General features: G+C 32.8%; 2 protein-coding genes across 4 annotated transcripts; both read left to right on the forward strand.

Moving 5' to 3' along the window:
* Positions 1-5,154: 5,154 nt before the first annotated feature.
* On the forward strand, positions 5,155-10,249 carry LOC105769724 (guanine nucleotide-binding protein alpha-1 subunit). Its single transcript, XM_012590548.2, has 14 exons — positions 5,155-5,790; positions 6,604-6,797; positions 6,920-6,992; positions 7,530-7,567; positions 7,658-7,747; positions 7,880-7,957; positions 8,053-8,160; positions 8,287-8,388; positions 8,672-8,727; positions 8,943-9,077; positions 9,207-9,300; positions 9,404-9,463; positions 9,546-9,625; positions 9,705-10,249. Exons 2-14 carry the CDS (start codon positions 6,711-6,713, stop codon positions 9,880-9,882), a joined length of 1,179 nt encoding a protein of 392 aa, XP_012446002.1. The 5' UTR covers positions 5,155-5,790; positions 6,604-6,710; the 3' UTR covers positions 9,883-10,249.
* Positions 10,250-11,987: 1,738 nt separating this feature from the next.
* On the forward strand, positions 11,988-13,236 carry LOC105768347 (protein OXIDATIVE STRESS 3 LIKE 1). Of its 3 annotated transcripts, none has more exons than XM_012588231.2 (3): positions 11,988-12,124; positions 12,298-12,563; positions 12,647-13,236. In XM_012588231.2, exons 2-3 carry the CDS (start codon positions 12,340-12,342, stop codon positions 12,978-12,980), a joined length of 558 nt encoding a protein of 185 aa, XP_012443685.1. In that variant the 5' UTR covers positions 11,988-12,124; positions 12,298-12,339; the 3' UTR covers positions 12,981-13,236. The 3 variants fall into 3 exon arrangements, with proteins under 3 accessions (XP_012443685.1, XP_052487692.1, XP_012443683.1); XM_052631732.1 differs by lacking the exon at positions 11,988-12,124 and adding an exon at positions 12,145-12,162; XM_012588229.2 differs by lacking the exon at positions 11,988-12,124 and having other exon boundaries at positions 12,174-12,563.
* Positions 13,237-13,866: the final 630 nt, after the last annotated feature.

Consider the following 13,866-nt stretch of genomic DNA (forward strand, 5'->3'; position numbering starts at 1 on the left):
ATCATTTACATTAAAAATAAATTATCTATTTTTAGAAAATTATTGATCAAATTAACTAAATAGCAATAACAATCAAATTAAGAAAAAAAATTGAGCTTATTTAAAAAAAAATCCATAAAAAAAAAGCTGAATTACTATGAAAACATTTTGTTTCTACATTATTTCCGGATAAATTTATAGGCGGCCTTCCAAAAAAGTCAAATACTAAATCCAAACCAATTTCTACCTCCACCAATGCTTTGCCACCTCTGGCCTTACGTCACATACGCATTGACACTGACAACGAGACCACCATACACTTATGTATGGCCTCCAAAGCTTGACCAAGCAGCCCAATGACAAAAACCCAGCACTGGCTTTCGTTCCCGACTTGCTCATTTTCGGGCTGTCATTTCGATCGGAAAGTCGATGAATGATGAAGAGGCTTCAAGTTGAGAAAAATCAGATAACACGACATTACAACTGAAGAGAGCTAGCAAAGTGGGAGAACATTGAGGAATTTAAGGCGGGAAACTTTGATGAAGGTGGTGAAGAAAGAAGGGCGAAGGAGACCTCCTCCTATCAATCATGGATAGTTGAATCTAATAGATCGTAGAAGTGAACCAAGAGCTTAATCACAGTATGACACACATATCGCAAAGCTCCGACATCATATTCTAGCTAGTAACTCCGGATATACAGAATCAGTACATGTATTCAAGATTAACTATTATCTAATGAAACCACTTTCATATTTTACCCATTGTGGTTTTACACTTAATGAATTATGAATGGGTGGTTTTTGAAGTGCGTGTCTTACTTTTTATAATAACTATTGCAATTAAAATGTTAAAAGAAAAGAATCAATGACTACGTTTCCCTAACATTGTAATTGGGGTAAACATAATATGATTAAAACAATCTATGAGATGAGAATAGGAATGCATATTTTGAAGTAAAATGCAAGCATATATTAATGTTTTATTAGTTAGCATTGTCGTGCAGCTAAAGCAAATCAACCCACCATCATCACTCTTGCATGATACTAAGAAACGTGCATGTTTTCAGTCGTTTATCAACACTCTGCTTTCCCATTTAAACACAAGCTGCAATATACATATATATAAAATCTAGTATCCATATTCAAGCTCTTTAACTTTTTTTTTTTTCCTTTTCTGGGTGAATCAAGTTCTTTAACCATTAGTGACCGTAGCAGCATACTAAAATATGGGTCGTGGTCTGGGATCCAACACCATGTCTCCGGTAATGGCACGATTGCTGTTGTTGAGTATCTGCATAGGAATATTGGCGAAGGCGGCATCAGCCCAAGTGAATCCCCCAAATGCGTTGGCCTCAAAACTGGGGGGCTATTGCGGCAAGAGTACCATGTCCTGCTCCATGAAATGCGGTTATCTCGGCTGCCTTGCTGGCTGCGTGACATCTCCCTCGATAGGATGCGGCTATAAGTGCTTTTTCGAAAACACCAGTTGCCAATTTGGCTGCACCCCCTTTGATATTCGAGGCCAATCAGCCCGTGTTAAGACCTAGAGGGATATATATATATATATATGTGTGAGCGCGCGCGTTGTTTGTTTATTATTAAGTGTTTGTTATTATTATTACAAAACAAAAAACATGATGATACACAATGAATAATGTCTTTGAAATAAATAAACAAGTAAACTTATACAATGCCACTGGATTAGTGTTATGTTGTTTTATGCTTAACAAGTAAGAAGAGCATTCAACCATTTAGGTTGATTTGATTTAAAATTATAAAAATAAAATAAGTTGATTGTATATGAATGTAACCAACTGAATCCACCTATTATTCATGATGCATCACAAATAATTAACCTTAAATAGGTGGCCAATTCTTTAGTCTTTGTTTGAGTACGAAATTTGTAATGTTAAAGGATATTCCATCTTTATGCACATATTTTGTCCGCTTTGGTTTTTCAATTATTGTTGATTTATTTGATTTTTAATAACTAAATCCTAATTTCAATAAATGATCAGATTAAGTACTTAATTTTTTAAAACCCTAAATCTATCATAAACCTATAAAATTGGTTTCAATTATAATCCACTATTGCTTTTCTTAGTAACATGAAGAGCACATTAATCTTAAACGGGAGTATGCTCTTCGTTATGCTTTAGAAAATTAAATTAAAGTGCTAAAAATTATTTCTAAACTATTTATATCAATGTTTGACAAATATAATATGATCAAAATTCTATTAAGAAAATGAATTTAAAATTAAAATTATAATCAATAAATGATTAGTTTATACACGGCCATTAAAGCATGACAAGAAGAATAAGATGAAAACGCAAAATTATAAAAATAAAAATTAATGCATGAAATAAATATTGATAATACTTTAAACATACAAAAACCTTAAAATGTAGTTTCTATATGTTATTAACTGCCATGAATGCAATAACTTTGCATTTGGTCATAATTACAATAAACACTGCATGATCCGTTAAATAACAAATATGATAATTACACACGAGTAATTCGTATTTGGGAGTAAAATGCAATTAGGTAGGGGGTTAAAGGGTATGCCATGAAGCAAGCAAGCATGCAATTTATATTAACAACTGGAGTTAGAATTGTCGTGCAGCTAAAGCAAATTAACCCACCATTTATCATCATTCCTCTCGCATGATTTGATATATACTTAAAAACGTGTTTCCATTCGTTTAATCAACTCTCTGCCTTCCCATATAACACACAAGCTGCTATATATACACACAAATATTCAAGCTCTTTGATTATTATTAATTCGTAATAAAAATGGGTAGTGTTGGATTGAGATCATCTAGGTCCGTGAGCGTGGTACTGGCACGACTGCTGTTGCTGAATATCTGCATAGGGGTAGTAGGGATAGGGGCGGTGGCGATGACCAAAAATGCGTTGGCCACGGAACGGCAGGACAGTTGCCCGGACAAAGTTAGTGGGAGTATAACCTGCTTCTTAAATTGCGATATTTTCAGTTGTCTTGCAGGTTGCTTCACGAATCCAAGCATTGGATGCGGCCTAACGTGTTTTGCCCGAAACGTCGGTTGCACCACTACCTGCTCCATTATTGAATTTCCAGACCCATGAACATCACCTGGCAAAAGCCGTATATGGACGCTGTTTCTCACTTTATGTTATTACCGTCTTTGTAATTATTACAAAAACAAAAAAATGATGATAGACAATTAATAAAGTAATTGAAACAAATAAATAAGTAATCTTTCCTTATGTTATTTATGCTAATAAAGAAAAAGAAAAAAGAAGAAGGAATCGGCTCAATCTAAGATTATATAAAACGAATAAAATAATTTATGAGTAATTTATCCAACCAAAGGTAGGTAATTGAGTTAATTTGGTTTTAGTACAGAGTTCAAAGGTATGCATATTTTTGTTCTTACAAATTCTGTATTATCGAGTTTGGTTTTTAATGATGGTTGTTTTGTTTGATTGATTTAAAACCAAATGAAATTGGTTCAATTGGCCCATTAATTCAAACACTTTTAATTTTAAACAATAATAATTAAACAACTTAAAAGATCTAATTAATTATTTTTCTAAGTTAGAACAGTAACATATTTAATTAATTATGCTTTGTAATTGGAATATCTCCATTATTAAATTAAAATTAATTTAGACCAAACTTGTAGATGCTGTAATTTAAAAAGTAACTAATGATTTACGTAGGACGTTAAATCAAAATAATTTTAATTATACTAATATGTTAAAAGAATTTATCTAAAACATTTTAAAATAAGATATTTTATATCTTAAAATTATTTTTAATTTCTATGATCGTAAAATGAGTGTATTAATATTACATAATACACAATGTTGGGGTCTACGATGAATGGTAAGTGGACTGCAAGGAAAGAAATATTGAAGTGAATAAAAGGATAGATGATACATTGCTTAATCGCCTGACTTCAGTATTTATAAGTCCTTGTGAAATGTTGCTTAGAGTTCCATTCCCCGACTTGCCTAAATCTAATTCGCTGATTTATTTATTTTCACATTTTGCCTAATTTCTTCCATCGATATTATTGAAGTTGAAAAATCGTCTAAGAATTACTTTGAAAAGTTCCACAATCTTTTATCATTTTGTCCAAAAAGTATTTTTTTTAGAAGTTAAAAATGTTTATTTTAGATTTCATATTATAAAATAAAAGATAAGTTGAATTAAGGTAAACAAGTAATTTCATTGTAAATGCCAAAAAGAAAATTTTTTATTTGGAATAAAAATTTAATTCAAGAGTATTTACTATTGCATAAGCGTTAGTAAAATACAATAATATAAAACTTTTATATCAATCACAAGATCGAACAAGAATAACATTAATACATATATAACTGGAAAATAGAAAACAAAAGTAAATTGAAATAGTATACTGGCAGTTGAAGCCTGTTTAGACAGTTTCTTTAAGATAGATTCTTCCGCTCACAACAACAAGATGAGCACGGCTGCAGTGATCAACGAATGATAACCTTAAGCTTTTCAATTTCCTCAACTTAATTCACAAGTGACTCACTTTGAGCATCAACTTCTCATTCATCACTCAATCATTTTGAGCATATGATATACCGCTATAAAGATCTCATAGAGTAAAATATAAAACCATAATTTTATGATTCAAATATCTACCTTTACTAATCAAGAATATGCCTCAAAGCTTCCAAAGTATCTTTTTTTCCAACATTTACATTGCGTTTGGTAAAAAATAGTGGCGAAGATAGAGTCCTAGTCTCCTTAAAATAAATTTTTTATTTAAATCTCTTTATTATTTATAAGTAAAATTGTACTTTAATATAAAAAATGATAAAAAATAATTTAATTTTTAAAAAATTATAAAAACTTAAACTATTATAAAAATATACAATATAATTTCGATTAAAAAAAATTGTGATTTCACCCGGGGAAAAGATATGATCGTTATCCAAATTTATTTGGATGAAATTAGCTTTTAGGCTGGAGCTTATTTCGGGCAGTCCTACTCTTTGTTGAGCTGTAATACCTCTGAGCTTGAGTAGTTTTATCGAGGTCTTAACACTTTTTAAAATTATTTATTAAATTAATAAATATTAATTCAAACAAAGCATTAATTTTTATTTTGAAAAAGAAAACGCAAATAAAAAGTGCATTATTTTTTCTATGGTCAAAATGTGAGAAGATATTCGAGACTTTGTGAACAGAGAGGATCAGAGGGAAAAAAGCAAAGGAAAAAGATAGGCAATGGCAATGGCAGCAACTGAAGCTGAAGCAGAGCAGAGCAGAGTTCCAGTCTAAGCGCGTCTATGTATTTTCCCGAGACACCCATTTCTCTCGCTATATAAAAACACTATACTATATATTCTTGTGTAATTTATACACATTTTTTTATGGGGGAGGAGGATGTTTAAAAATTTTCTATTATATATAAAAAAGTACAGATCTTTCTAACTTTGACTGAAGATTGAAAGAAAGAGAAGGCAACCAAAGCCAACACTTTCGGCGCTCCTTCTTTCTTCCCTTTGGCTTTGCTTTGCTTGCGTCTCCATCTTTCTTCTTCCTTGTTTTGCTCTCCAAAATCTCTCTTTTAAAATTCCAATTTTTATTGTTTATTTATAATTTTCACACTTGAACAAAGTTTCAAAACATTTTTTTTATTACCACTAATAAAATAACATATCCATAGTTGGCCCTCAAAAGAAAACCTCTTTCACTCTCTGTTTTCTTGCCCCAATTGTACGAATCTAAAGCTAACCCTTTTAGTCTATCAACCTTACCAGACCCTTCTTCTTGTTATTGGGTAAGTTTTTTCTTCTTATTTTTGTTTGCATCTTGTTGAACTTCCAATCTTTTGTGCTTTAGATCTTTTGGGTTTTTTTGGGCCTGCTTTTGGAGATCTCTTTGTTGGTTTTTTGGTGATTAGATCAGGAGGATTTTGGGTATGCTCATTTTTTGTGTTTTGATTTTTTCTTTTGTTTAACTAGTGAGAACCTTCATTCTACTGATTTCCTTACCATTTCTTTGAACTGAAAGGTTTTCCGGTGAGTGATCCCGTGAGCAGCTAAGATTTGTGGGTTAATTTCTGTTTGTTTGACACAATTGAGCACTTTAGTTTCTAATATTTCGTGGAAAAAGTCGAGGAGGCATGAAAATTATGCTGTAAAGGAGGGTAATGAAGTCCCAAAAACATTGTAAACATCTAAAGGACGGTATATTGTTGTTGTGGGTAATGGTGAATACAGAAATGGACGTTCATGTATGGTTTATTAGTTGTTGTCTAGCACGTGGCCATGTGCTTCGATGTCATGTTCACATTAAGTTTGTAGATTCACGTGAAATAAAATGGAATCTGATTGCTGATTTGTAGGCTTACATCTGAGTGGGAGGGGGGAGGGAATTTAATCAGTTATGATATGCTTTGATTTATATTTGTACAGTTTTTTTGGAATGTTTTGACTGCTGATCATGAGTTTGTTTGTAACCTGAATTTCAGGCAGTTTTTCTCATGTTTGTAGTAAAAGAAACTTTCTTGCCATTTTGTGGACTATTGCTAGAAAGCTTATTAAGTTGTTTTAAGAAATTTCATGGTTTCTTACGAAAGGATCTCTTGTAGGAGGAGACGACTGTAATCATTGTTGCCTTAAAATTCTTTATTAGTGAATACTGATGGAGGCAAGGGCACATAAGATGCCTTTTGGTGCTTAATTTTATGCATCTTCTATGCTGATTACTGTTCTAGAGAATATGGGTTTATTATGCAGTAAAAATCGTCGTTTCACTGAAGCAGATGCCGAGGAGAATGCACAGGTGAACACAGTTTACATGCAACATAGACCATCCTTTTATTTTAGTGCAACTGGACGAACCCTTTGGACATGGTTTTATTTACAGTGTATATTTAGTTTAATTTTGAGTTTGTTCATTTTCAGGCTGCAGAAATTGACAGGAGAATTGAACAAGAGCGAAAAGCTGAGAAGCATATCCAAAAACTTCTACTACTTGGTGTGTGCTACTTAGTTTGCTTTCCATTTTTTGCCTTGTTCGTTAGCAAAAAATGAGCTTTGTACTTTCGTATTTTGACTGTTAAATTCTTATTATTATGTTTGAGTGGTTGAAGACATTGATATGGAACCATTCATGTTCTAACACTGTCCAAATTTTATGGATATGAATAGGAGCATGTTAAATGTCATGTGTTTTTCTGTTTGTCTATGGAAAATGTTCATGCTTATAGAGGACTTGGCATGCTTATTAGTCTTTATCACCTAATTTGTTTAATGGTTTGTATTGATAGCTAAATTGCACTTTTTTCATTTGTTTTTGTCCAAGACTGGCAAATAGTAATGGTTATCATAGAATTGTAGTTGGTTATGCTTATACTTGCTACACCTAGATTAGTATCAAAGAATGTTTGATCGATTAATTCTTAACAATTGAGATACGAAGTTGAGCAGCCTAAACTGTTCGTGCTGATTTGCAGCAATGCTTTTTGTTTTCTTTCTTGTTCTTTCAATGACTTAAATATTCATTGTTTTTAAGGTGCTGGTGAATCTGGGAAGTCAACAATTTTTAAGCAGGTAAGACAGATTGATTGGCCTTTTATTGAATTGATTTCTTATCAGTCTACAATGCTGGTGTGTATATTGTTCTTTTATTCTTATCTGTAGATAAAGCTTCTGTTTCAAACTGGCTTTGACGAGGACGAGCTGAAGAGCTATATCTCAGTCATCCATGCAAACATCTATCAGACTATAAAAGTACGCAAAACCTGAAAAGGGTGTGTTGGTTATTTCCCTTCAGGTGTCAGTTATCTATGACGAGGAATTTTATTTATATCATAAGAGGATCTTTATCGATGTTCTTAACTTGAGCTTAACATGGTTTGATAGATACTGTATGATGGATCAAAGGAATTTGCTCAAAATGATGCAGATTCTTCCAAATATGTTTTATCCAACGAAATTAAGGTTTGAATTCATCATTTTCATGTTGCATTTTTTTTGAATAAATCAGTTTTTGATTTGTAGTCAAGGTATTACACACACTTTCTTTACTCTGTCAGGTTATTGGAGAGAAACTATCAGAAATCGGAAGCAGGTTGGACTATCCACGTCTTAATAGAGAACTTGCACAGGAGATAGAAACTCTCTGGAAAGATTCTGCAATTCAGGTGCCTATTTGCTTTACCTTAAGCTGTTTAAGCATTGCTCCTTTTGTGTGTGGAATTTACTGAACCTGTTGAAACTGGTCCTTTCGATGGTGTATTTTAGTACTTAATCACTCTGTGTACTTGTAGGAAACCTATGCTCATGGTAATGAACTTCAAGTTCCAGATTGTACTCATTATTTCATGGAAAATTTGCAAAGATTGTCTGATGCAAATTATATTCCCACGAAGGTATCTAGAAGTTGCAATATTTCCTTCTTAAAGAAGTTCTATCATGTATATATGATAAAGACAATTATAATATACGTCCTTGCTCATCAAAACAATTATCATGTATATGATTTATACCCTCAACAAGATGAGTGTGAATGATAAAAAAAACCTTGAAAATGAATTCTTTTTGGTCCTGTCTGCATCTTTATTAGCCTATTTAACATGCAATGTTGGTAACATTGCACTATTTTAAGAACTACAAACTCTGTCCATCGGCTTCTTATTCTGTTCCATATTGCAGGAGGATGTTCTATATGCAAGAGTTCGTACAACTGGTGTTGTTGAAATTCAGTTCAGGTGAATTATATCTAGTCTCTCCTTTGATTATATGGATAAATTCAATTAGGTACTCAAATAGGTGTTCATGTTTGACATGATCTATGCAAATTATATTTTGGTAAGGTGACTTAAATCAATGGTTAGATCATCGATACAGCATAGGTTCCTGTATGCATTTTATTGGGTTACTTGATTAATAACTCATGTTGTTATGTATGATGTCTGCTTTGCAGCCCTGTGGGGGAGAATAAGAAAAGTGGTGAAGTATACAGACTCTTTGATGTGGGAGGCCAGAGAAATGAGAGAAGGAAATGGATCCATCTTTTTGAAGGTGTTACGGCTGTGATCTTTTGTGCTGCTATTAGCGAGTAAGACCTTTTTGCTTTTGCCATCTGCAGATTCCATTTTGTCTGTACACGTAACGATACAACACTGCTTCTATATTGAACCTGGTATCAAAATACAGAAATATTAACCTAGAAATCGTTGTGGTTTAGGTATGATCAAACTCTTTTTGAGGACGAACAGAAGAATCGGATGGTGGAGACAAAAGAACTCTTTGATTGGGTCTTAAAGCAACCATGCTTTGAGGTTTTCCTTATGCTATATTATGCTTTTTGTGTGTCTACAAGGTAAAGGGTTTTGGTTATAGCTGGAATTTAACTTAATGTAAAAACTTGGTTGTTTTTTACAGAAAACATCCTTCATGCTGTTCCTCAACAAATTCGACATATTCGAAAACAAGGTTCTAAAGGTAAAAGCCAGTATAATGGGTATAAAATTACAATATTTATGTGTTTGCATGAGTGTGATCTTTGACATTCAACATTCCATAGGTTCCGCTAAATGTATGCGAGTGGTTCAAAGATTACCAGCCAGTTTCAACTGGAAAGCAAGAGATCGAGCATGCATACGAGTAAGCAATTCATCTCCCCTCTTTGCGAAGAAGGAATTTTTCAACTTATGACAATTTTATGAACTCTCTTTCTGTTCAGGTTTGTAAAGAAGAAATTCGAGGAGCTGTATTTTCAAAGCACAGCCCCTGATAGAGTTGACCGAGTCTTTAAGATATATAGAACCACTGCCCTTGACCAGAAGCTTGTGAAGAAAACTTTCAAGCTCGTTGATGAGTCTTTGAGACGGAGAAATCTGTTCGAGGCTGGGTTGTTGTGAACGAGATCACAAAACCCTAATTGCAAAGACTTGTTCATAATATGAAGAATGTGATCATCACACCATCTTGGATGTTTTTGAAATGCTGGCATATCATATCATATCATATTTTCATCACAGGCTAAAAGTTTTGATTTCCCCATATTGTTGATCAAATTTTTTTTTGTTAAAAATCTTCTCTAAAATCCCCATGATTCTAGGGACTCTGATTTGTTCAGGGTAAAACATTCCCCAGAGGAATTTGTTTTTCTTGTTTGTTTCTGTCTTTCAGGGTTTGGGGGGGTGTATCGGATCAGACGTATGAAGGAACAATGAACATGAAAAGACATTCTTTATTTCCTAGTAATACAACACATTGTTTATAATATTCTAGTAATTCTCGTCATGATTATTCTTGTCTGGGAATTTGGCATTACACCCTGTTTTTGAAAATATAACTAAGCCACTATTTCATGATTATTAATTAAGCCAAAAAGAAAAAGAAAGAAACTGGAGTTTTCTCCTTTTACTCTTTGAGCCTCGATTTGTCCCAAAGTGAGGCCTTTTCTTAGAAACAAAAATAATAGAGGGATAAGTTTAGGCGGTCTGTTTGTGGTCTAAACTGAATTTGTTACTGGCAGTTGTGTTTGTCACAATATATGGGTTCTTTTTGCCACCTAAGTAGTGATAACAGGGAATTTTAACCCACAAAATTAAATGGCCTATATTCTTGGTTGATAAATGTTTTAGCTACATCACTACTTCTGGATTTGAGAATTTTAACTAATTCTTTTTTTATGTATTTTTAATTGCTCTAATTCTTCATTTTAATATAAAAAATTTATGATTAATCTGATATATATTTGATATGTTACAACTTGAGAGCACATGCAATATTTTTGTTAGGGCTTGAATCTTAAACCTTAAACTGTTAAGGTAGATCTCCTATGTCTTAATCCTTAGTATTATTTAAGATATAATATTACATTTTTGAAGTTATATCCTCATTTTAATATTACTTCTTTAATAATAATTTTTTATACATGGTGATCCGTTAGGATATGAAGCGCGTGGCCTTCGATGATGCAGCAGATGGCGAGTAAAATAACAATAAAACTAACCAAAACGTACATTGACAGCGATCTGAGACGGAGAACAAGAAAGACCGACCCCTTGAACTGTTTCTACACGTGTCGAACTCTTACGGTCTTTCCTTATTATTATTATTATTATAAAATAATATTAAATAAAACAACTGAGGCCGGGCCCTTTTAACTAGCCCCACTTACCGACTCTCTACGCCGATACTACAAAACCCATAGGCCCATTCAAGCCGACTTCCCAACTAAACCCTTCGGCTCTGCTCAACCCATTCTTTTCGGGGTATATTTATGATTTTTTAAAAAAAAAAAAGCTGTTTCATGCATGGTAAAAGTTATAGCGCTGGCATAAAATATTATTTAGCCTTAATTATATTTTCATAAGCTGCAATTTTGGCTTATTTTTACAATTACATATTTACAATAAAAAAAAAGCTTATCACATATGACACAAAAATGGAAAAATAGTAAAACATGTTATTAATTGAACTATTTATATATTAAATATATCATAATATAATTGAATAATGTTATCATTAGATATCCTACCTTTAATTTCATTTTAAATTTAGATAGTTTATAGTTGTATATTATCTTTATTTAAAACATTGTACTTTATGTTACAATTAAACTGTTTGTTATTAAGTTAATTAATAGAAAACATCAACTTCATTTTATATTACTTTTTTAAACCAAATTCGTTTAGAAATAGTTTTAAAGAAAATATTTATGTTTTAAAAATGTTAAGAGAAATATAATAAATTTTAAAAAAGGTAGGGTAAGAAAGCCAAGCTTCAAAAATAAATAAAGGATATGGATAACGCAAATGCATTGTCAGCGGACATTGTAAGTACGAACTACCACGTCAGAGTCGGAGACAGACAGTTCCTGAACATGTAGTAAACCAACACCTTGCTTCTATAATTGGACCACGTGGCACGTGAAATTGCCAACCATTCTTGGTATTTAATTACGTAACAGTTGCTCATCACTACTTTTTTTAAGATGAGAACGTAACTATGACTCATCGCTTCACTTAACATTTACACAGCGATAAAGCACATTCGGGTGCAAACAAACAAGTCGTGCGCTTCGAAAACAACTGATTATACTCTCTCTTTTTTTAAAAAGAAAAAGAAAATGGAAACATCAACAATGAGTGGGTGAGGATAAGGCCCCAGTTGGTTGCTTTAAACTTTGAGTAATAAACATTTCAGTCATCAAAATCTAACTTATCCTTGTTTTTTTTCGCCAAAGACTTCCATTTTCCTTGCCATTTTGTTTTAAGAAACAAACTCTTCTGTCTTCTTATTCTTACTTTGTTTATCAATTTTAGTATTTTGGCGAAGAAGTGATTAATATCTCGACTGTATCGGGAATGGCGTGTAATGCATCCACGGCGCTGAACCAAAGGAAAGAGGTTGAGGAAGATGATTGGAGGAGTTCATCGTCTACCACCACGACGTCGTCGTCTTGGATCGGGATGAATAGTGATGGATCTGCCGATGGTGGAGATTGCGACGGAGATGATGATGAGGTGGAAAGCTCTTATAAAGGTGGCTTAGACATTATGGATTCGCTTCAACAGGTTTTGCCTATGAGGTTCGTATCTATTCTCCGCCGCTTACATTAAAATTTCTTTTTATGATTTCATAATGTAAACAAAAAACTGGGTTTATGAACAGGAGAGGGATCTCAAGTTTTTACAATGGGAAATCCAAGTGTTTCACAAATTTAGCTGATGGCTCATCCACTTCATCGATTAAAGAGATAGCAAAACCTGAAAACGCCTATACACGGAGGAGGAGAAACCTGTTAGCAATCAACTATGCATGGGACAAGAACAAGTTCAAAAGACCCATCAAATCCATAATGAATTCAAGAAAAAGCAGATTGGCTTTTCTAGCTGTTGCAATGGGTAGCTCTGAAAGTATCTCTGCTACCACAAGTGACCACTCTACTTCTAACTTCATGCCCTCTGCACCCGCCCTCAAACCCCCACTTCTTTCAATAATATAAGACCCCCTTACTCGTCGTAGCCGGAATTTCTCTAATTGGTTGTCCTTTTCGTTGTCTGGTGTACGGCACTGTCATGGGAAGCATTCATCCCGATTGCTCATTACTTGAGGATAAAACTAACTCTTAAGAAACAAAATTGATACTAATTTGCTTTGCTTCTTACAGAGCTTGATATATATTTTATTGACCCTAATGCATGTGGATGATCATGCTGAGCGGTACTTTTTCTCTTTTACGTATAGACATTAAAATTCAAGTTAAAGTCTATTAAATATTCAACCTTTTTTTTAAAAAAAAGTTTTAATCATCGTAATGCTTCAGAGTGGAGCACACAAAAATTTTTAAAGCTTTTATTAAAAATATTGATATTGGTATAAATTAAAAATTCTCATAAACATTAAAAACTTCAACAAAGTTTTGGTAAAAGCTTATCAATCGCTCGCCTCAAAAGATGGAACTGAATAAAGTAAACGGAGAAAGTGTCTTGTACTTCTATTGATTTCTGAAGTTTACTTTTTATCTGTTTGGGTCCTAGGATGGAGGTGATGGACTGTTCACAACCAGCAAAATAGCAAATGTGTATATAACTACATATAATATTACTATTTAACTTTATTTGTAAAATACTTAACGTGGCGAAAATAATGTGAATGGATTAGATAAGAATGTCATAGTCAATCAAATTAAAATGGAATGAAGTAAAAAAAAGAAGAATAAAGATTTCATTAACAATAAAGAAGCTAACGATAAGGCGTAGGCTCATAATTGGCTTGATAAATTTTTACTCAATCAAATTCAATTTGATCTGTCAAATCTTAAAAACATTTTTTACTAAACATTTATGTTTTTCTTTAAAATAATTAGAACTTGAAAAAAAAAATGTCCA

The sequence above is a fragment of the Gossypium raimondii genome, chromosome 5, assembly GCF_025698545.1.
Source record: "Gossypium raimondii isolate GPD5lz chromosome 5, ASM2569854v1, whole genome shotgun sequence".
Classification (NCBI taxonomy): domain Eukaryota; kingdom Viridiplantae; phylum Streptophyta; class Magnoliopsida; order Malvales; family Malvaceae; genus Gossypium; species Gossypium raimondii.

Bases quoted from the DNA above. Each gene is read 5' to 3' on its own strand.
- LOC105769724 (XM_012590548.2), top strand. From the start codon at position 6,711: ATGCTGATTACTGTTCTAGAGAATATGGGTTTATTATGCAGTAAAAAT. The intron at 7,748-7,879 runs GTACGCAAAACC...ATGGTTTGATAG, and splicing joins ACATCTATCAGACTATAAAA to ATACTGTATGATGGATCAAA. The intron at 8,728-8,942 runs GTGAATTATATC...TCTGCTTTGCAG, and splicing joins GTTGTTGAAATTCAGTTCAG to CCCTGTGGGGGAGAATAAGA.
- LOC105768347 (XM_012588231.2), top strand. From the start codon at position 12,340: ATGGCGTGTAATGCATCCACGGCGCTGAACCAAAGGAAAGAGGTTGAG. The intron at 12,564-12,646 runs GTTCGTATCTAT...GTTTATGAACAG, and splicing joins CAACAGGTTTTGCCTATGAG to GAGAGGGATCTCAAGTTTTT.